Genomic DNA, 24,774 nt, shown 5'->3' with positions numbered 1-24,774 from the left:
ACCTGAGGGACAGTCAAACTCATAAATCGAAATTAACTGACAACGCCTGGCTAAAAATGGAAGAAGACAAACAGACTAACAATAGAACACATGACATAACATAGTCAACTAAAGAATAAGCAACACGAACCCCACCAAAATCTAGTGGTGATCTCAGGTGCTCCGGAAGGGTAGGCTAACCTGCTCCACATGTGGCACTCGTCGTGTTGCTTATGTTATAACAAATCTGGTGAATAGTCTATTTTAGTATGTCACATTCATGAAAAAATCAAGCATCTTGATAATGTCAGTTTCACAGATTTTTTTGTTTGAATCAGAGATATCAAATGCTATATTGGGATTTAGAGCTGTTCAAGTTATAAGGGGTTGCCGAGTATAAGTTCCCCCAAAAAACCTAATTTTAGTTTTGAAAATCATGACTTTAAAGGTATGATTAGTTTCAAAATTACGTTTAAAAAAAGGGATAGCAGTCATTGTATTAAAATGTAATCCACAATATAACCTGTTTGTTAATTCGTTGAAAAAATCTGATATTCAGTGTCTGCGTTTGGAAAAATTAAATTTTAGATAGTTTATTCCCCTTACTCAATGTTTTGTGGTTAATGCTGATTTCTGAACATTCTTCTTATGTATGGACGTTTTATTAAGTACTTTGATTTGTGCTAATCAGTTTTGCACAACATATTATCATAGAAGATGGTCTTTTACAAGATACCCATAACTACGTTTTAAGAGTTGCTTAATATAAGTCCATCCATTTTTCAAAAGTCCTCTCCTCTAAAAGTCACTGATTTCCGTTGTTTTAAAATTGTGTTCAACACTGACGGTAATTAATATTCAAATGAATTTCTGCTTGCATCACAGAAAATGTTCATCAAATGTCAACTCGTGGTATATCTATAAAGAATATCAAAATTTCGTCCATGTGTTGTTCCAAAGAATGGTTTATGTGGAGATTTGTATATTTTTTTAATTCTTGAAGTTGGTTATTTATGTGATTATATATTCAATTTCTTATACAGGTATTTTATTTCATAATAAAGCATTTCTCTCTTTGTTGAAGTATATTCCCTCGACACATTACATTTTTGTTGTTGTTGTTGATATTACTTCCAGGTTGAAATCTTACATCGTGTCTTTTTAATCTGTAACCTTTGGGTGTTGTTCAGTTTGGATATTTTTTTTGATTGATAAGGATTGATAATAAGCGTTGGTCGGCTTTTGATTTTATTTATTGTTTTCGTCGGACCATTATTACTGAAGACATAGTTGTTATTCTAAGTATTTGGTGACTATTGTAAATAATTCCCCCCTCCTTTTGGTTATGTTCAGGTTTAGACTTATAAACCACAAAATATCCGTTCAAAGCATTCGGTATATGCAAATATGAATTATACTATTACATTGTCGTGTGTGTAGGTTGAGTTATTTGAGAATTCAATAATATCAAAAATTAATTATAAAACAGTTATTAAAAGTTCCATTTATAAACAAAAACTACGTGCTTTACATTCGAGAAAACCGAAAAAGCAATAAAACTAATCTTATTTTGCAAAATATCAGTTTCTTCTTAATCAATTACACTTTTGATCGTGTTGTAAATTTAATATTATGTTGGTATCGAAAGTGCTGTCAATATATTCTGTGTCAATAACTGCTGTAACTGAAAAGTCTTACTTTGTAATTAAGTAACAAATTAAAATGAGAAAGCATTGAATTAAGATAGAGTGTTTCCATAAGTAGAGGCGAACACTGCATTAAAAGTATTCCTTTTATTTGATTTTAACTTGTTTTATAATGTTTTGTGTATGTATTAACTAAGTTTGATGATGTCTGGGGTTCATTGCTAACCTAATGATATATTTCGTTGGATAATAAAAATAAACATGCAACTTTCTTTTGTAAATGAATTAAAACTTGTGACTTTATTTTTTCTTTAAATTTGCTCACACTGTTTTCAAAGAAATATGATGACTTGATGATTTTTAAGCTGGTCCAAAGTATAATTATCGATGAATGTTTTTCTTATTGCACTCGATGCATAATAAATGCCAACATCTGAAGTTGACAGTAATCATAGAACGGGCATGCTTTTTTCATAAAAAATCGATACACCAGACAATTCAAATTGTAAAGTTATGGGAAAAGATGAACTGAGTATGATTCAAAGTAAATACCTTTTATTTTGAAGTTTTTGTTGTTTGTGCTGCTATCACATTTACGTATATATGAGGGTGTGGATTGTGGTTTTATTAAACCAGGTTTATTCCACCATTATCTACAAAAGAAAATGTCAATAGTATGCCAGTTGTAATCAATTTGTTTGGTATGTTTAAGGTTTGGGTTATGCCATTTAATTACGAACTCTCCGTTTTGGAATTTCGTAGGAGTTCGGTTTTTTGTTATTTTATTTTTAAAGAATAGAAGAATAATAGCCAAAACCTACAGAATAAAGGGCCAACATGTTCGTAGTGAGAATGAGACGAGCGTAGTAAGATAGCGATACTCGTAGGGAGGTCCCAGGATGGGCGTGGTGAGAATGTGGTATAATCGTAGTGGGTCATTGTAGAAGCGTAACGAGGACATAGAAGCATCGCGAAAACAACGAAAATTTACATTTTCATGCCGCTAAATCCGCTACCTCACCACGATCTGATTTTTTTAGATCGCTGTGACCGTGGTGCAATCGTCGTCTAGTGTGACGGAGGCATTAAAGAATAGAGAAAAATAGTTCAAAATAAATAGAGAGTAAGAGGTACTTAGATATAAAGAATAAAAAATATCAGGTAAAATTTTAATAAAAAACAGAAATGAAGGACCCAATTCAAACCTTAATAACTTATTTGGTTAATAATTTTTATGTGTACATTATTTTTTTTCTTAATACATATTATAGTATTATAATACATATACCTGTTGTGGGTAAATTATGTGGCCCGACTTTTCACAGTCCTTTTACTTTCATCATTTTAAGAAAACTTGGTATTATATAAATGATGTCCTATCATTGACTAATTTAAAGTTTAATGACTATGTAAATCACATCAATTCAATTGAACTTAAAGGGGACACTATAGATACATTGCATATAAATAAGATAATGAACGTCTGCTCCATAGCTTGACTTACATCTAGACATTGACAAAAAGGGTCGATTAAGACCTCATAGTTACGCCAAAAGAAATCATTTGATTGTCTTGTTGTGAATTTTCCCTTTCTGTGTAGCAAAAATGAAAACAACGCTTTATAAGTTTATGAGTCCAACGCTCTCTTCATCATTTACCATTATCAGGAATATTTGAATGTCAATGATATGTACGAGCCAAACAGTTGAATAGATATTTGACCGAAAAAGACATAAAAGTAATTGCAACATTCCAACAGCGCCTTAATATTGCGTGTGCATCTCTTATGTGATATATGATATTCCTGGAATTTTTTTTAATACGCAGGGTTGTGCTCCTTATACATAAAAAACAAAAGAGGTACATGTATCAGGAAGTGCGACTTAAATCGACAGTGCCTACTTTTAAGGTCCCCATCGCATATATATGTTGACAGTTACGACTAATGTGTTTCTCAACTCACTAGCCAAATGTTTGCACATTCTGAAACATATAGATATAATAATAGTTGAGAAGCTCTGAACTGTTATTTACCGATTCTGTACTTTTCCATATTGTGACATTTTGTATGAGTATGGATTCGTAAATTTTACGGACGCGATTACGAGTTGGATGACTTTTGACTGAATGAATATCCGTTATACAGATGATATCAGATATGTTCTTTATGTCGTAATACAATCCCGTTCTCTTTTAAAAAAATGTGCCCTACCGAATTGGACTGTTTACCGTTTTTTAATTAACACGAGCAACATGCCACATGTGGAGCAGGATCTGCTTATCCCTCCGGTGCATTTGAAATCATCCCCAGTTTTTGGTTGGGTTCGTGTTGTTGTCGTATTTGTGACATGTTGTTCACGCATCGTTGTCAATATAATGGAATTTAATGCGACTGTCGTACAAGTGAGAGGTTTAACGCTATAAAACTAGGTTCAATCCACCATTTTCTACGTTTGAAAATGTCTGTACCGAGTAAAGAATATGACAGTCGTTGTCCATTCGTTTGATGTGTTTTGTCATTTGATTTTGTCATTTCATTAGGAACTTTCCGCTTTGAATTTTCCTCAGAGTTCGGTATTTTTGTGATTTTACTTTTCGCTATGCTGATGATGCTTGTATTAAAAGAGAAACGAATTGTCTCATTTTTTAGTATATTCTTAATAGATTAATTCTAAGATTTGAACATAGGCACACTACCGATGTTATAATAATTGCTTAGTTGTTATATACCCTGTAACCGGATGCGGCGTGCGCCGTTTATATATATATATATATATCAACTAATAAGTACGTCTGAGTCAGTGACAACCCTACAACAGATGTATCCATCGGATCGCCATCAATGATGGTGATACATGGCTGTGTACATAATGTATATACAACTCGTCTAAACATCAACCCAACAATGTTAGATCTGTAAATTTGCTTTCGCAAATTTTTGGTTCTTCCCTCGCCGGGATTCGAACCCATGCTACTGTGATATCGTGACACCAAGTGTCACGCTATCACAGTAGCATGGGTTCGAAGCCCGCAGTGTCACGATATCACAGTAGCATGGGTTCGAATCCCGGCGAGGGAAGAACCAAAAATTTGCGAAAGCAAATTTACAGATCTAACATTGTTGGGTTGATGTTTATACGAGTTGTATATATCAACTAATACATTCCGCGCATGTTTACATTAAAAAACATTCATAAATAGGACTGTCTTAACATAAAAACTCCTGAATGAAGTTAATGAGGAAGAAGAATTAAAGTCGACAATTAATTTAGTTTTACAGTTGCAATCACGAATTGGTTTTCGGTACAATGTGTCAATGCATTAACTCATAAGAAACATGTTTCGTGGTATTAGATTTCTTAACGCCACATACATTAATTGGTCTCTAAATCTAAATATTTACCGATATTGTTCTATTTCCTGACGTCACATTTGTGACTTTATATGAATGACAGGTGACGCATGCATAACAAAAGACACTTACTCTGTCCATGTATCCGGTTTTGATCCGGTTTGATTTCCTGTGCTATGTGCCAGTCTTTTTACCTGTGTTTTATATTACAAGTTAATCAACAAGTTTAAATTAAGAACATTAATCAATGTATTGCGTCTCTATTTTCATACTTGATACCCACTAGCACAAAGATGCCTGTATATAAGTCATACTTTCGAATATTCTTAGTGGTCACGACTTAGGCTCGAATTTATAACTGTTAAGAGTATCCGAATCTAGGGAAATAGCATACACGTTTTCCTGGATTATGGAGCTTATTTTTATACTATTTTTCTACGTTTGACGGGGCAAGTGTGACAGTTGAGCTCTTTAATTTTTCCATTTAATGTGGAAGGATTGTCGTTTTAAAGTTTCCTTTGTGTGCAGTATTTTGCAAATTTACTTTTTATTTCAAAATTCACATGCACAGGGCTATGAGGAAGAACGACTGAGATCAAATTTGACAAATTTGTCAATAACAGGAAATGTTTATCATGGGTACACTATGGTTACTACGTGTCTTTTTTTGTTCATATCTTTATTACAGAATTTTTCAGTGATTTATTTAGCACAGAATATAAGTTAAGAATTGATCACCGGATTATGCATATATGATATAAGTTCCTATTCTTGTTGAAATATCTGGTTGTACTTAATGATGAACACTTTTATTGTCATATAGGGTAAGAGTATAATTTTACAGACTTGTAAGGTGATAATTGATTGCTTACTTTACCAAATTTACAAAATAAAAATTAAAAAAACATGAACGCTTTATGTACCTGTAAAATAAAAGACTAATCGCTATTTCGTGAAAATGCTTGTCAATTAGTTATGCATTGACTCAATGAACTATGCAGATAATATTTTGTTTGATCAATGAAGCATTTTTTTAATGTATCATGTGTGAAGGTTAGACTGACTAAGTTTATTAGCTAAGGTCTTACATCCGTGCTGTTATAGAGGAAAATTAATATTTGCTCTGGAATACTGTATGAAAATTAGCATTCAGTAAGTATCTTTTTTCGAAAAAGATTTAACGATATTTCAGGTTAAGGTACAAATTTGTAGAAATATGTATTTTCTATAATAATACTTATCATAGTACAATTCCTTTTGTCAATAATTATTAGTGTTACCTGTAATAACATACTTCATAAGACTTAATTTTAGGGGGCTCTCTTAAGGTCTTTCCCTTTATTTTGTTGTTTTCCTTTGATTTTAACATTCGTAGCTATTGAAAAATAAATGCTAAAAGAATCAATATACAGGTATAATTAAAAAGGAAGTGTTAATGATTTTAAATGTGTATACTAGACTAGCATATTAATCTATTGCAATAAAATATCATAATATCTAATAAAATTTGTAGATTTAGCTAACAAAGTCCTTATATTTGTATAAAGTAACATTCGTTTATAGTGGAAATTTGTTTTAACGTTGAATAAGCTACAATTAAAAATTGCTTGCTGGTCCCTCTCTGTGATTACCATTATATTACGCTGGTTCATTTCCCAATCAATCTGTCACCAAGGGAAGATAAATAAATCGATTTTCGTTCATAGTCTTTTTCAAAAATGATGAACGGTTCTTTATATTGGTATGTAATCATTTTAAACGTTTCAAATTTATGAAATTATATTCGTACATCAATGTTTTTCATACACCATTAACAAAAACTGAAATATATTGAATTGATACATTTTGAAATTATTCAAAATTATATCAGAAACCTAAACTTAATTATAAAATAATGAACCTGTTGAGGGGAGCGAATACTCGCATAACTTTTTCGAATTGTCACATAATACAACGAAATGTCACTCTTGCATACAAATGGCACATCAATATAATTAATTATCTGCGAAATCGTCCCCCACCTTCAATGATGATTCTAAATTATAAATATAACCAAAAGTTGTTAATCTATAGATAGTTAAGACTAATGAAAGCTAACCCAATGTAAAAATATTTCTTTGCAATTTTTTAAAACTTCCTCAGAAAAATACTCGAGCCACTTGACTTTCATAGCTCAAAATTAACGTTTTTACACAATATTTGAATATAGTAGTTGAAGATTATTCGCTTCTCAAAGTGTAAGACGCAATAAAAATCGTATGCTTGCACCATCCTACCGAAATACGGATTTAATTAAGTCCTGAACATTTCTACATTTCTTCGTATATTTTGAACAAAACCGGTTTTAACCAAATCACAAGAACGTGTTAAGATCCGACTAAATATCTATTTTCCTATATGGTCAGGTAAAGTTAGTAACTAGTATAATGAGAAAACAACTTTCCGTCTAAATAAAAAAAAAACAGGGACAACAGCAGATGAAGAAATCGATGAACAAATATCCTAAACTAAATATGGTGCCAAAGAGTGAAACCCCTAAGTTGTCTTTTAACATTATGTCGGTACATGTGGTTTCTGTCTCATTGATGTAAACACATTGTCTCAATTTATCAGTAGTCTTCTGGAAACATCGCTAAAGCAATTACATTCGTTTTAAGTATTATTGAATACATATAACTTTTCCTATAGCAATAAAGGCAACGGTAGTATACCGCTGTTCGAAATTCATAAATCGATAGAGAAAAAAAAATCCGGGTTACAAACTCAAACTGAGAGAAACGTATCAAAGTCAGCAAGTCATGAATATGGCTGTTGTTATCTAATAGTTCGTTTCTATGTTGCATTGGCATTTGTTGTTGTTGCACTTCGGTGTTTCTGTTGTTTCATTGTTGTTTTTCTCTGAAAGAAGGTGTGTTTCTCTCTGTTTTAGTTTGTTACCTTGATTTGTTTTCTCTCGATCGATTTATGACTTTTTAACAGCGGTACACTTCTGTTGTTTTTTAACGCTTACATCGCTTGTAGGGTGTCATTCCAATCAGTTTATTGTTACTTTAATCTTTATTTTTTTCCGTTTATAGCTGTTCTAGTATCCATGCCTACGCTGGAGAAAGCTATTGGGAAATGTGCAAAATTGTTAAATGTTTTGTCAGTTTTACCCACCATTTTTTCCTTTAAAAATGTCCTGTTCCAAGTCAGGAATATGGCCATTGTTATATTATAGTTTGTTTCTGTGTGTGTTACATTTTAACGTTGTGTTTCCGTTGTGTCGTTGGTTTTCTCTTATTTTTGAGTGTGAATTCACATTACTATAAGACGTGTCACGGTACTTATCTATCCCAAATTCATGTAATTGGTTTGGATGTTATATTTGTTATTCTCATAGGATTTTGTCTAATGCTTAGTCCGTTTCTGTGTGTGTTACATTTTAATGTTGTGTCGTTGTTCTCTTATATTTAATGCGTTTCCCTCAGTTTTAGTTTGTTACCCCGAATTTGTTTTTTGTCCATGGATTTATGAGTTTTGAACAGCGGTATGCTACTGTTGCCTTTATTGGTCCCAAAAATATAAAGTCATATTAAGTAAACTGCAGATATTTTTTTTATTTCTTTTTGTTTACCAAAAAATTACATTGTTAAGCTTATTCCCAATAATTTGACAATTAGAATAAACTATTTTGCACATCTGTATAACATTTCACACACTTACCTTAATATGATAAATTTTTGATAAATTTGAAAATAACTTGTGTAGATCACATGGTATTCTTATAGATTAATGAATACCTACCATTTCTCTACTTTAATGTTGTTTTTCAAACGTCCCTATATAACTAATGGATACAACTATAAACTTAAAATTTTTAAAATGTGTTTTTATACATTCTTGTGACATTCTAGTGGAAATGTAATGCTTTAAAAAACATAAGCTGTAGAACATAAGTATTTTTTTTATAGTAGACATTTAAATAAAACTATTCATTACTTTATTTGGCATTCTAACTATTTTTTATTTGAGCGTCACTAATGACGTAAATAATTGTAAGCCTGGTTTTATTGATTACTTTGCTCTTCATGAAATTTATATACATATGAAAAATAAGCATTTTAATTATTTAAACGCCTTTAAGGGAATCGATGCTGTTTTATTCATCAGACATACATTAACATCATCTTCCTGCATAAATATTTACCTTTCAAGTAATACTAATATAAAAAAATACCTTTTTAAAATATGTTAGTAAGTGACTTTCATGAAGTCACATATTATATCCCTATATCATATATCATTCGAAAACAAATTATATAATCTTTCTGGTCTGTTAAATCAAATCGAATGCCAAGTATCTAACAAATCAAATTTTGTAAAATTTTACCAAAATTACCTTTTCTTGTTCATGTATGACTTTTTTTCTCAAAAATAATTTGTATCGTATGGAACAGAATACAATAATTTTAAAACCAAACAAAGTTTGCGATTAATTTTAATTTTGCAATATTTACAGAAAAATAGAAATTATCATTAAAAATATTCTAATATGATAACATTGCTCGTAAATAAAAACATGTTTTGATAGGACAAGAAGTTTTTATGCGATTTGAATTTGAACTCTGCTTTGTACTTGTCAAACACGGTGGGTCGGATTTTTAAAGTACTACTTGATTAAAGTACAGTACGTAGAAAGACAGACCATCCTACCTGAACAATTTGTTTTTCCGGTTTTCATTGATCCATTTCCTTATTGCCTCGTGCTAGGCAAAAAAAAACGGCATATTTACTAGGTTTTTATTTATTCTGGAGGTTGACGAAAAATTTCACCTTGTCTTAATATTGGTAGATAAAAAGAATCATGAAGCTTTTGTAAGTTATGACACAAAATTCCGTCGTTTTTATTTGACACCTTTCATCCCAAGCACCCCTCCCCTGTATTTGGCAAAACCTTTCGTAGTTTTTGGTTCTCAGTGCCTTTCAACTTCATACTTTATTTGGTCTTTTTATAATTTTTGATTCGAGCGTCACTTATAAGTACTTTGTATACGAATCGCGCGTCTGGATCACAACATTTTTTAATTCTGGTATCTATGGTGGGATAAATAACAAATGACTAAGCAGTAGCGAATTGGTGTAAGATTTAAGAAACGAGTTATAAAATATCTTCCCTTGAGCAAGATAAACATTTTAATAACAGTTTTTTTAAGCAATAATTCCTTTTAAAAGAACCATCGAACGTTTAACACTTTTAAGTACATCAACACGTCTGTTTTCAAAGAACATTAAATTTCAATCTTATTACGTCGATTTTTTTTTAATTCAACCAATTAAAAATTGTTAGTTAATCAAAATATTAGAGATTTGCCTATCTTATTATAACAAATATCAAGTAGCTGATCTTTTTCTCTGGTCTAGATGATGCTTTGATCTTACCATAAAATTTAGAAAATGTACTTAAGTATTTGAAAGACTGCGTTAGTTTGTCAACTTATTTTATGGGACATAAATCGTCATACTGATATTTATAGACTTGTCTTTAAAAAAAATGAAACATTGTTGTTAAATTCTAAATTTGTTTAAAATTGAATAACCTAATATTCAAAATAATGTTTGAGCCATGCACATTCATGCCCCGCTGCCCTTAATACTGTAAACCAACTTATTTTCGCGAGCGATTTATTTTCGCGACTTTCACGAATAGAAAAATAACGCAAATATAAATCGTCGCGAATATGTACAACTTGGTTCTTTCCTTATTAAACTTCATCAAGTAAATCAGAAAATCGCGAAATTTAATAGCCGCGAAGTGGTCAAGAAAGGGTGAAACGCGAAATAAAGTATCCGCGAAAATAGCTGTTTACAGTAATCATGTATATGACTTTTTAACATATACTGATATTGTACAAACCGTGAGGGCTATATTTTTAGATTTGAAGAGTACTTTTTATCTTAATTCGTCTAATTTTGTTGTGAAGACACGAACACAGTAAAAAAATGTTTATGTCGTTATTAAATACGATATTTTATGTACAAATATGTTGGAAACCCCCGTCACAAATTCCATTCTAAACACAATTCAAACATACAGCTATCATTTTGGATAAAGGCTATTGCAAACGTTTCATATCAGTTGTTCGTTCAGGCTGAATACCAGACTAAAACAAAGTTCTTGATTACTTGAATAAATCTGAAAAAAAATAATTTCTTCCCTTTTGAAAAATAAGATACTACTATACCAATAAACGCTTGTACCTATACAACAAAGTTTCACTTTCCACTACTAACATATGAAGTCGAAATGTTGGGCGACTTCTTGTGAAAACCACTTGATTTCATCTTTGCAAGTTCCCCATTCATGCTTAATTAATCAGCATGTCATGTCATACCTGGTAATCTTGAATATGCCAAGAATAATTTTCTTTGAAATGTGCTAGTTAAGGTGCCGAAATACCGTGTGTTAGAATCCATAAACTGAAACCACGTTTTTAAATAAAGACAACAGTAGTATACCGCTGTTCAAATATCATACATCGATTGAGCGAAAATAAATTTCGGGTCTCAAACTGAAACCGAGGGAAACACATCAACTATGAGAGGAAAACACTTCTGGAGTATGTGAATATTTATGCAAGACATTGGATAAAAAATGAATACGAAAACATAGAGACTCTTTCCGAGTGGGTTAATTTTGTGAGGTCATTGTTGAAAATCAGGATAAAAAGCACTCCATGACAATTTATCGTGTTGTCCCTTCGGACAGTCCCGAACAATAAAAGTGTTTGTTTCTAAATGCCATTGTATATACTGCTAGATAAAGGAGTTTATTTTTTCACAATTCATATGGCAACCAATATATATAGATATTCCATTAACAGTTAATAAAGAGGACACCCAGAACAAACATGTGTCAAGTGTATGATCCTGTGTAATTTCAAACAAGGATGGTAGGCTGAATCTTCCTTCAGCTTTCTGGATACGCAGGTTACATATTGCTTGGTCTGCCAAAAGCCAAATGCCTTACAAACATTCAAGTCCCTTAAGAACTCCTCATGCAACAGCATAAACTTTTGACTTTTATACTTTTAACTCTTCGTTGTATGCTTTATTCCAATCTTAAAGACATGTCGAAGGAATAAGTCCAAATTAGTTACAACAATCAGAACCGCCAATGCAAATACAAGACATTATTGCTTGTTTTTGGAAGGGACGACCCATTGTGACAAATCTCTCTTGAATCAAATATAAGGTACACTATAACTGGCATCGTCATTACGATATAATGTTTTATTGATAACATATTTGGTTCGTCGGCAGAGTGTGTTTTTCAACAGAAAACTAAATAGGAACCAACTGTGTTATTTTTCGTCGGCAGACTTTTTTCGTCATTGAGAACTTTCCATTTATGTGTAGCAATATTCCTTTAGCGCTTGCATCGGGTTTATAAAACAAATGTGGCCCCTTGAAGCGATAAGTATCGGATAATGTCAACCGTTAAAGGTTATTTCACTCCAGACTGTGCCGTCAATTAAATAATCTTTTTGAGTTGACAGCATAATCCTTACAATTTTTTTTTCTTTGTTTTTTTTTTTCATTTTTTGTTTTGTTTTCAGTCTTGAAAAATATAATACATAGGTATAAACTTTGAATTCTTTAAATATCTTGAAATAATAACAGTTTAATAAAGCCTGTTTCCCAAACAAAATCATGATCATCAAGGCTAGATCTACAAGAAAATTAAGTGACGAAAATTATCAGTTGACTCCTATTTGTTGTTATTCTCTTGAAATGGGTTCACATTGTATGTAGCCTTTTATATAAATGTTGATATCAGGTAAAAGGTTAGGATTAGGGTCGGGGTTATGGTATCGGTTAAGGTTAGGGATATGGTGAAATATTTTCCTAATGGACCTGGGTCAAACTTAGTCGTTTTCGGAGTGCAAAAGATAACTGTAACTGATTCTTCTAATTTTGGTGTTGGATATTTTTACAATATTAGCGATGTGGGGTTCATGAAACATTCAATGCATAATACATTTTTAAAAAATAACGAATGTATAAAGCATTTAAGTGCCAGTCTTTGTAAGAATCAGGCAATTTAGGTAAAAATTAAAACATGATTAGAAAATACCCACCGAGCTAATCATGCTATTTAATACTAACCATCATCTTGAGTTAAAAATAATTGGTCTTTTGTTTGTGTGTGTCTGGTAATATCAAATAACTTGGTTAGAAAATTGGTTAGAATGATAGCAAATTACAGAGTTATCTCCTTTTTTTGTTAATTTCTAGTGCATTTCAACCAAATTGTATCTTCTGTTACCAGAACAGAAAATGGAAATGAATGTTATTTTTGTGCATAACTACATATTATGAACTGAAATCAATGTCAAATAGGGTGGTTTTTTTATCATGTTTTCACCACTGCCTGATTCTTAGGCAGACTGGCATTTAATTAACGATCTTAATTGGTGGATATTTTGTCTGTAATCACGAGGTAAATAAACAGAACAGAATAGGTCTCAAAATAGATGTTTATTCGAACCTTAGTCACAAAGGTAATACTCCGTAATACTGTTTGTAGTTCTTATATCAATTCAAAGACGAGCGAAATTTATAGTCCAAGCATAGCCTTTAAATTCATGTAAAGTTCGTTGGTTTTGAGAGATTTCACTCTTTTAATAATACTAGTAGGTGAAATTTGCAATTACAGCTACCATCTATGACCATTTATCCACGTTTATCAAAAACGAAATGATGAACGATTGACCAAATAATAAAAGTTATATAAAATATTTGAGAACAACAGCAATAACGAATGGTGTAACTGTTTCGTGGAGATTAAAACATTAACATGTCTTCACGTGTTTAAAATTTAAACACATATTTCTGACTTTCAAATTCATTATTTCCTGGGAAACTTTCATAATAATCTGCCTTAAAACCTGTGAATACACCAAAACAATATAAAGCTTAATAATCGTTTTGGTCGGAATAATAATAAATCATTTGGTACCATTACTGCAAATTATAACATATCTTTATGATTTGTGACTCATATAAAATACATAAAGAGAATTATATAGAAATTTCAGAAAAACAGTTTGTCATTGCGAAAGATATTATCGTATATCCCGTAACAAATTGACTGAAGTAATATTGGAGCTATTTATCTTTTTGTTCTATATTTTCATTTGTTGTTGTTATTGTTTCATATGATGACACAGTCACTTTGATATATTTTTTTGGAAGAGTAGCAGGCTGTTATCTGTAATATAACTAAACACATTTATTATTGTATTTCACTAATTTAATATTTGAAAATGTGATGTTTTTCTTCAAATAAAGTAAATATTCAATCTTAATTCAGGAACAATACAGTTAATGATACACTAAAAGATTAAATGGATAACGCTGTATCTAGTTTACCAGAAGAATTTTCATTAGGCAATTTACCAGAAGAAATACCAGACCTTTCCAATCATAAAAACTACATGGCAGAGGTTTTATGGGCAAATCCCGATCTATATAAGAAACTTAGGAATAAGAAAACAGCTTTAGGAGTTTCTTTTATTCAATGTATTAAAACTGGAATTGATCATCCAAGCCATCCTCATATTAAAACATGCGGCATCGTAGCGGGAGATGAGGAAAGCTATCAAATGTTTGCAGAATTGTTCGATCCTGTAATTAATAGAAGACATGCTAAATGCTTGCCATTTACTAAACACATAAGTAATTTAGATTATTCACAGGTATTTGATAAAAATATTGACCCATCTAGGAAGTATGTTTTAACCTGTCGTGTCCGCACTGGGCGGTCTATCCGGGGATACAGACTGTCTCCTGCAATTTCATTTGATGACAGAAGGTCAGTTGAGAAAACTATTGTAAACTCTTTATTAAAACTCAGTGGAGATTTGGAAGGGGATTACTTCCCACTTAAAGGTTCTTATTCTTATATATCGAAACCAAATGGGATGTCAGTAGAAATGGAAACAGAGTTACGTTTTAAAGGGATGCTTTTTCAGGATACCAACTCTCCTTTACACTCTTCGTCTGCAATCTATAGGGACTGGCCAGATGCGAGAGGCATATATCACAATAAAAATAAGAATGCGTTTGTTTGGGTTAACGAGGAAGATCACGTCAGAGTCATTTCAATGGAAGAAGGAGCAAATATGCAAGGTGTTTTTAAACGATTTGTGGATTTATTAAACGCACTCGAAACAGAACTTGGCTGTGAAGGAAAAGAATTCATGTATAACGATCACCTGGGTTACATTGCAACATGTCCTTCAAATATTGGCACTGGATTACGAGCAGGCTGTCTCGTCAAAATACCTCTTTTCTCTTCTCATCATGATTTTAAAGAAAAGTTAAGCCAACTGGGTCTTCAGGCTCGCGGTCATCGTGGAGTCGACACAGAGACTTATCTTGGGATTGTGGATATTTCTAATGCCAACAGATTGGGACATACTGAAGTAGAGCTGGTGAATATGGTAATAAATGGCGTATCACAGATAATCAATTGGGAGAAAATGCTTGAAAATGGAGAAAACATTAAATGACAGTCAAATGTTGCCCAATAATCAAGCAACTTCTTACAAGAACATTGGCGGATCCAAAGGAGGGTCCGGGGCTTGGTCCGCGCCTGTATTTATCTGTCTGGTTGGGTTTTTTTCGTAGTGAACAGGTTTTTTTGTAGTATTGTAAGACATTATTTTTCTACATTTTATATTTTGAGGTTTTGGCTGGAGAACGTGTTAGAAAACATAGCAAACTGAGTTTCATAAATCATAAATACAATAACAAATTAAAGTATTAAAAAAGATATATAACAGGCTTAGAGCTAAAGGATGTGCACAATTAAGCAGGAAAAGAAACAAGATTGGAATCCTTTATCGCAAGAGAAAAATTGCCTTATACATCTTTAAGAACGGGATGTATCAAAAACCTTGTAAACATAGAGACGGACGTAGGGTGGTATATAAGAAAACGTTGCAGCCAGGTTTAACACTTCTGGTGTGCAATAAAATTATATATCATTTTAGTCTCGTGTCTATTTTTACAGGTACGTGTTATCTTCTTAATTTATTGCATTTCAATTTCTCACAATTTTATCAAAGGTAACAACTTATTTGAAACAAATAATTGATCACAAATGATAGCTATTTACTATCTTATTTTTGACAACTATTTTTCTGCGAACTGAAAATATTAGAAATATGCTTTAATACGAATTACAAGTTAATCCCTATAGTTCATGGTCAGTCATCAGATTTTATAATCAGATTAACTATGTCAAATCATAACAGAAAATATTAGGTTAGTAGGTAAACGGAACTAATTGTATTTGTGTTTGTTTATTTATATATTTATGTTTGTTTATATATTCAAATGAGGTTTTAGACTTCTGGTGTGCAATAAAACTATATATCATTCTAGTCTCGTGTCTATTTTTACAGTGCTCGGGTCCTCCGCCAGTTATCATGCAGCTCTTTTGGGTCAATCAGGATTTGGTAATTAATTTTCAATAACGTTGGAGAATCTAGCTCTGTGCTGCTTGATAAAGTAAGTCTCCACCAAAATTTTTGGGTGGGAATGGTTCACTGTAACAATAGACACGAGACTACAAAATTGTGAAAATGTAATCTGTTAGTTATTTATTGGAACATAGAATGCTTCTGCTACACAAATATGGGCTGTTTTTGGCAATACAATGCACACATTTCGGGTACTGACATCATTAAGTCATGCTTCTTTTGTGGATATTTAACTCATTGGCAATCATACCACATCTTCTTTTTTTATATAAATTACTTAAATCTTCACAATTTTAGCATTGTAGTTAAATTTTAGACGGTTTCCGTCTTAAATGAAAGTGGCCGCATTCGTGTTCGTTCATAATATTGAAATGTAAGTTGTATTTGATGATAATACATAACATATATAAAGGTTGAGGATGAACACGGATGCGGTCACTTTCATTTTTGACAAAAACCATCTGAAAAGTGACCATTTTTTGCATATTTGATAGATATTCATATTTAAGCTTGAATCGGAGCATTTTTAATGACTTAACCATTTAAAATCTTTCACATAAACTAATTGAATCAATTGAAATAGACACTTAAGTGTTTAAAAAGTGTCTAAAATATTTCGTTAGATGAACCTGAAATTTGAGGCCAAAATCGGCCCTTACCGGACCTACGCCTTTGATAAAAACTTCCTTAGAAAAATAATGCGAATTTAGGTTTTCTATGATTCACTTTGGATTAAATTCTCTATGGCTAAAATATTTATTTGGAATTACCAGCGTTTGGTCTCAGACAAAATATTTATTTGGCATTACCAGCGTTTGGTCTCAGACAAAATATTTATTTGGCATCACCAGCGTTTGGTCTAAGACAAAATATTTATTTGGCATCACCAGCGTTTGGTCTCAGAAAAAATATTTATTTGGCATTACCAGCGTTTGGTCTCAGACCAAATATTTATTTGGCATCACCAGCGTTTGGTCTAAGACAAAATATTTATTTGGTATCACCAGCGTTTGGTTTCAGACAAAATATTTATTTGGCATCACCAGCGTTTGGTCTCAGACAAAATATTTATTTGGCATCACCAGCGTCTGGTTTCAGACAAAATATTTATTTGGCATCACCAGCGTTTGGTCTTAGACAAAATATTTATTTGGCATTACCAGCGTTTGGTCTCAGACAAAATATTTATTTGGCATCACCAGCGTTTGGTCTAAGACAAAATATTTATTTGGCATCACCAGCGTTTGGTCTCAGACAAAATATTTATTTGGCATTACCAGCGTTTGGTCTCAGACCAAATATTTATTTGGCATCACCAGCGTTTGGTCAAAGACAAAATATTTATTTGGCATCACCAGCGTTTGGTTTCAGACAAAATATTTATTTGGCATCACCAGCGTTTGGTCTCAGACAAAATATTTATTTGGCATCACCAGCGTCTGTTTTCAGACAAAATATTTATTTGGCATCACCAGCGTTTGGTCTTAGACAAAATATTTATTTGGCATCACCAGCGTTTGGTCTCAGACAAAATATTTATTTGGCATCACCAGCGTTTGGTCTCAGAAAAAATATTTATTTGGCATCACCAGCGTCTGGTTTCAGACAAAATATTTATTTGGCATCACCAGCGTTTGGTCTCAGACAAAATATTTATTTGGCATCACCAGCGTTTGGTCTCAGACAAACTTGATTAAGGTAGTTCCCGATACGTGTGTCGTGTGTATTAGGTGGTATTGTGTATAAAAGAAGTAAAACATAAAAATACTGAATTCCGAGGAAAATTCAAAACGAAAAGTCCGTAATCAAATGGCACATCAAAAGCACAAACACATCAAACGAATGGATAATAACTGTCATATTCCTGACTTTGTACAAGTATTTTCTAAAGTAAAAAAAAAACATTTACCATAGCACAATAAAACAATGAAGGAATGTATATTTACAGAGCCACGTCATGTGACAAAGAAACACAAAAGGCATACAGACAAAGCACATTAGCAAAAATGAAAAGCTCGAATACAAAAATTTTACCATAGAACAATCACGGAATATATAAGTACAGAGCCACGTCAAATGGTTATCACCAAAACCAGACTATATGTTACTATCATTTGGTCAGTACATAAGCTATTTTAATGACATTACCCAGAACCATGTGCTTTGGTACTGGAAAATATTTTAAGGTATATACATTATAATTGTCAATTTGTAATTGTAATGATTTTATGTATGTGACATTCCTCACTACCTGATGAGACTTGTTTAAGAAGTACAAGTTGTTCTTACTGAACTATTACAAGAAAAGGATCATTTAAATTGGCATGTTGCTTGAGTTAGAAATTCAAGACATTCATGTAATATTTTGTCCTTAGATAGAGCATGATGAAAATATAGAATTAGATATATAAGAACACTAATAAAATACATTTTCATACGAACATCATACATTCATAACAGCGATATTCCATTCGATGTGTTCATATGACCTAAATACTTTATGTTAATGTTTTATAAACTCTTGGTTCCTCATAGATTTTGAACAACTTTGTTGGATTTCAGTTAAATACCATACAAACAAAAGCTAATTTCCACATTAGTAATATGTAAGCGTTTGAAAAATTCGTATTTCAATTCTAGACTCTTAGTTACGACTACAATGTCAATCTGGTTAGATTCCCGATCATTAGATGTGTATATTTGTACTTCACTCCAACTTTATTTCATCGTGGATATAAATGGGCTTACAATAAAACGAATGAATTCTTCATTGATTGCTATAAAACATGTGTAAATATTACATTATGTTCTAATTATTATCTGTTAACGCATGTGAATTTCTTTGTTATAATGAAGTAATAAATAAAATTGGCTTGTTCATTACGTGGTGGATTTCAACTACTTGACATACAAAATGTTTTGATAACACCTTGATGTAAGTATACTCCTATTTGTATGGACTAGTTAACCAGTTGGGATGTGAAGCGCGTGTAACAAATGAATTTAAGTCTGAAGCAGTCATTTTGATCCTATCACATCTGAAATGTCTGAATAAACAAATATAAAGTCATATTTGGTGAGTTTTGTGAAATCAAAACGCGCGTCTGGGGTAACAAATTATAAGCCTGGTACCTTTGATAACTATTTTAATTTTACACCACTGGGTCGATGCAACTGCTGGTGGACGTTTCGTCCCCGATGGTATCACCAGCACAGCAGTCAGCACTTCGATGTTGACATAAATACTAATTATATGGTAAATTTATAAATTTACTGTTTGCAAAAGTATAAATTATTCGAAATACTAATGATTTTCTTATACCAGATTTCTTAGGTGTATTTGGCACAACTTTTTAGGAATGTTAGGTCTTCGATGCTCTTCAACTTTATACTTGTTTGACTTTCCAACTTTTTTTAGTCTGAGCTTCGCTGATGAGTTTGATGTAAACGAAACGCGCGTCTAACGTCACAAATTATAAGCCTGGTACCTTTGATAACTATATTCAGTCGTTCAATTAATTGTTTGAAAATTAATTACCTGACTTGCGATGTAATGAAAATAAATAACTCAGCAGGTCTAATCGAAAGTATGAGATGGCACCAGATTCTTCATAAATTCATCTTTTTTCCCTAAAAAAAATCGGGAAACACTTCCCATTTTTTTCAATAATAAAAGTATAAATATTATTTAAATATACTTGAAATGTCTGCAAATTGGTTTCATTTAACTTACGGTATATTGTCTCAGGAAACCTTACCTCATATTTATTTTAACAGGGCCTAATTAACTACATTGCGGCAAATGCCTCATGTAGGAAATTTCAAAACCAAACGCTTGTCTCCTTATCAAATTGTGTTCACAGCGAGTGCCTTGCAAGAAGCAAGTTCTGTTTCCCCTCAGACCTAGCCCTGATTTTTAAGGATCAATGACAATGTTTCTTATTTATTTGTCTTTAAATTTGTTCATTGATTGTCCTTCTGTATTCTGTTAGTGTTGCATTCCTTTTGTAATCTAGTAATTTTGTTGTGAACTTGATCAGGAGTTTAAAAAAAAGCAGCCACAGACTTAACTATGTGAATTCCATTTTTGGCTTTATCATGTACATTGGTCTTTTGGTGTTGTCCCTAGGACCTTAAGTCTTACACTGAATTTAAACATTTTGCTTTGAGACCAAAATAGTGTCAAAACATTATTAAAACAAAACTTGCATTTTCAGATTATGAAAGGGTCTTCGGAACACCCAGAAAGCATGATTTTGCATCTTTGTTGTATATCTTCTTGGGCCTTCAGGGGCTCCAAAACCCTTCAAACAAAAAATTTGCCTCGCTCCGCTCGCCGAAATATGTTTGCCAATACTTTTAAAAGAGGCTAGTTACAACCAAACTTTAATATTTTGTATGTATGCAATACATGTATACACAGTTGGGTATATAAAAGATCCATAATAAACAAATCATTTAAAAATTGTATGTTTTCCAATATCATATAGTTGTGAAAATGAATAATCAGTTCCTTGCTTTAATGAAAATGAAGAATCTTGCTTCAATAGTGCAGAAAATGAATAATCTGTCCTCTTAGTTTACAAAAATAAATAACCGATCAAAAACAAATCCTCCTGCCCCCCTCCCCCCTCAGAATGGTCGTCCCCTTAATTCAGTTCTGTTCAACAATTCTGTCACAATCAGTTAAGTACTGTGGTGTAAATTGTTACAACTGAATTTCGTATTCAATCTTTAAAGAACTGAATTACAATTTAGATCAAAATAACCGTTTCAGATCACAATTGTTTAAATAGTTATATATATGGTATAACATTAAAGGAAATAAATTAGTGTACGCGTTATTTTCAAAGAGAAATAATCAATTCATCCTCAAATAATTTGATATACAAGACTTTTGCCTTTCCGAATTGATTTTCCTCTAAGTTCAGTATTTTTGTGATTTTACTTTTTGCCATGGAGACTTTTTCCTTTCGCTCTAAATAGCTTTTTGAAACAAATTAGTCAAAATAATATCAAAGTATTTTTGAAACAAATTAGTCAAAATAATATCAAAGTAATATGCAATAATTCTGTCGTTACACTTTTAGTATTGTTTTTATATGACAATTTGGTAGCTTTTTATTGAGTGGCAATTATTCTCGATAGTTAAAATGAGAAACAAGTCGGACTGAGGGCAAGAGACGTTCCTTTCAGAATTTATCGCAAATCAAATCAGTTACAGTTTTACACTCCAAATGTATCTTTACCAAGCGATAAAAAAAAAGTACTTAAAAACATAAAAACATAAAAAGTTGAATGCTAGCAAACATTGAACAAAGACAATTTAAATTTTCTAGTCAAGAAAACACTTATTGGTATGACTATGTTTAACATATTACAAGAGCTATTCTTAAACATGTAGAACATTAAAACTCTCCCTTCACAGAGCACCAGATACTCCATATTCCAACCGGGCATGACTGCATTAAAAAACACCAAAGATAGTTCTAACTGGTTTGAAAATGTCGGGATTATGTTGAAAATTTATCAAAAGGATTAACTCAACATTAATTATTAGTCAAAAGTTGACATGGATAAGAGTGTTATACGACAAAAATCACTTAGTCTTATTTATAATTGATACTACATAAAGGCAACAGTAGTATACCGCTGTTCAAAACTCATAAATCCATGGACAAAAAAATCGGGGTAACAAACTAAAACTGAGGGAAACGCATTAAATATAAGAGGAGAACAACGACACAACATTAAAATGTAACACACACAGAAACGGACTAAGCATTAGACAAAATCCTATGAGAATAACAAATATAACATCAAAACCAAATACATGAATTTGGGATAGATAAGTACCGTGACACGTCTTATAGTAATGTGAATTCACACTCAAATATAAGAGAAAACAAACGACACAACGGAAACACAACGTTAAAATGTAACACACACAGAAACGAACTATAATATAGCAATGGCAATATTCCTGACTTGGTACAGGACATTTTTTAAGGAAAAAATGGTGGGTTGAACCTGGTTTTGTGGCATGCCAAACCTACCTCTTTTATGCCCATGTGAAATATAACATTAAAATGACAACAAAACATTACAGGACTACAATATAAATAAATAGAACACAATTGACAAAGAAACACGAATAATAGCTAACAAAAGGCAACAAGTTTAAAATTTAAATACGCCAGAAGTGCATTTTGTCCACACAAGATTTACTAGTGACGCCCAGATACAACAGTTTGAAAGCCGAAACAAGTACAAAGTTGGACAGCATCGAGGACCAAAAGTTCAAAAAAGTTGTGCCAAAAACGGCCAGGGTTTTCTGTTAGGTACCAGAACATCCCTATTATTTAGAATAATTTATACTTTTGCAAACAGTAAATTTTATAAAATGACTATACAAAAGATATACAAGATAAAACTGAAGTATTATCTAATTACAGGAAACTACATACCAGATATAACCATCCTTCAAGTTTTCATAAGGTTTTTTATTCTATATTTATGGACTATTTCGTAAAGTTTCTATAAGATTACTAGTGAAATCACTGCTTATTTGAATAGAACTAATTGTATTATGTTCTCTGGCTGAGTTCATAGATATATGGAGTCAGAATTAAAATTATATTTCGTGAAAAGAGAGACAACTGCAACATACACCTATCTAGTATTGGTATATTATTTTTATTTCCATCAAGTCAGAGTTCATTGGTTTTTAAATTCAAACTGTTTTTATATACAATTATATATCATTAAACAGTTGAATGGAAACATATCAGTTCGTAAAAGTATACACTACATATATACTTAATAGAAACAAATATAGGTCTTTTTCACGTTGAGTGTAGTCAGTGTACAGCAGATGGTAAATAATTTTAAAAATACTATACTTATAAAAAGTGTTCCATGGAGAATTAAACATGGCGCCATTACTATGTTAGTTGCATGTTTCCTTTGTCATTCAAATTCTTCTAGTAATTGTTATGTGGGTAGAATCTGTATAAAGTTTTGTTTCTTCACATACAGAGAAAGATTTCATTAGTTATGGACTGAATTTCAATGATATTTGAGACATATTTTATTGTTCAAAAATGACAATGGATTCAACTTAGTAATATCTTATCCAATACTAGTAATATATACCAAGGGGTAATACAAAATCATAACACAAATAAAAACAACCATACAAAGTCTGAAGAAAATCAACAAAAAGACACACAACAGTACATATACAGCAATAACATATTTTATATATAATCATGCAAAATTAAGCTGATGGAATTTTGCGAAATCAACCAAAGTGAAACAAGAGTATATAATCACTCTGAAATATCTGACGGTTGTTGCTTACTCCCAAAAGATTTAAGACGAAGGGAGTATGGGATTGGCCTAAAAGAACGGAAAATGTTCTTTATATTCAAAGGTACTAAACTTGCCCTTTCCTAACAGGACACTAATGGAATGCTTGCATGGTGTATTTCTAACAAGAAACAACAATGAAATAACAGAATTATTGTGTTTACTAGTAACTACAAGGTACAACAAATAAGTATAACTAACTGTCCAGTATTAATATGAAAGGTTATCTTTATTTCAAAAACTTCCGATTCCACAGTAACCAGAGATTTAAAATTTCGGATGAACCAAGTGATCCCTATATTGCTACATTTTCATTGCCAGTATACATAATAAACCCTTATTCATATGTGCAAAATATGACGATTAAATGACACGGCATTTAACATTTTGTTTTCAGCACTCCTCATACGGGCGATTTGTTTCAAAACATTTGTTTTCATTTTTGAGTAGCTGGCCCATGTGCCTATCGATGATGTAAAAGTGAAATGACAAAAATATCTAACTCCGAGGAAAATTCAAAACAGAAAGTCCCTAATCAAATGGTGAAATCAAATGCTAACACATATCAAACGAATGGATTATAACAGTCACATTCCTACGCATTTTATTATGTAGAAAATGGGGGATTAAAACTGGTTTTATAGCTAGCGAAACCTCTAACTTGAATGACAGTCGCATCAAATTCCATTACATTGATATCGAGGTGTGAACAAAACAAAATAGGCATAAAAGGTAAGTCAAAAAATTCCTATCAAAAAAATATCATCAAAGAAACACAAAAAGACACATACACAAAGCATATTCATAAAATATGAAAGACAAGAATACACAAATTTACCATAGCACAATAACACAATGACAGGATGTATAGGTACTGTAAAGTCTTCAAACTACG

General features: G+C 31.8%; 1 protein-coding gene across 1 annotated transcript; it reads left to right on the top strand.

Annotated features, from left to right (window-relative positions):
* The first annotated feature begins 6,030 nt into the window (after window positions 1-6,030).
* Window positions 6,031-16,616, top strand: LOC139518778 (creatine kinase M-type-like). Its single transcript, XM_071310332.1, has 2 exons — window positions 6,031-6,129; window positions 14,333-16,616. Exon 2 carries the CDS (start codon window positions 14,367-14,369, stop codon window positions 15,531-15,533), a length of 1,167 nt encoding a protein of 388 aa, XP_071166433.1. The 5' UTR covers window positions 6,031-6,129; window positions 14,333-14,366; the 3' UTR covers window positions 15,534-16,616.
* Window positions 16,617-24,774: the final 8,158 nt, after the last annotated feature.

Source organism: Mytilus edulis, chromosome 4 (genome assembly GCF_963676685.1).
Source record: "Mytilus edulis chromosome 4, xbMytEdul2.2, whole genome shotgun sequence".
NCBI lineage: Eukaryota > Metazoa > Mollusca > Bivalvia > Mytilida > Mytilidae > Mytilus > Mytilus edulis.
This window is presented reverse-complemented; position numbering and strand designations above follow the sequence as displayed.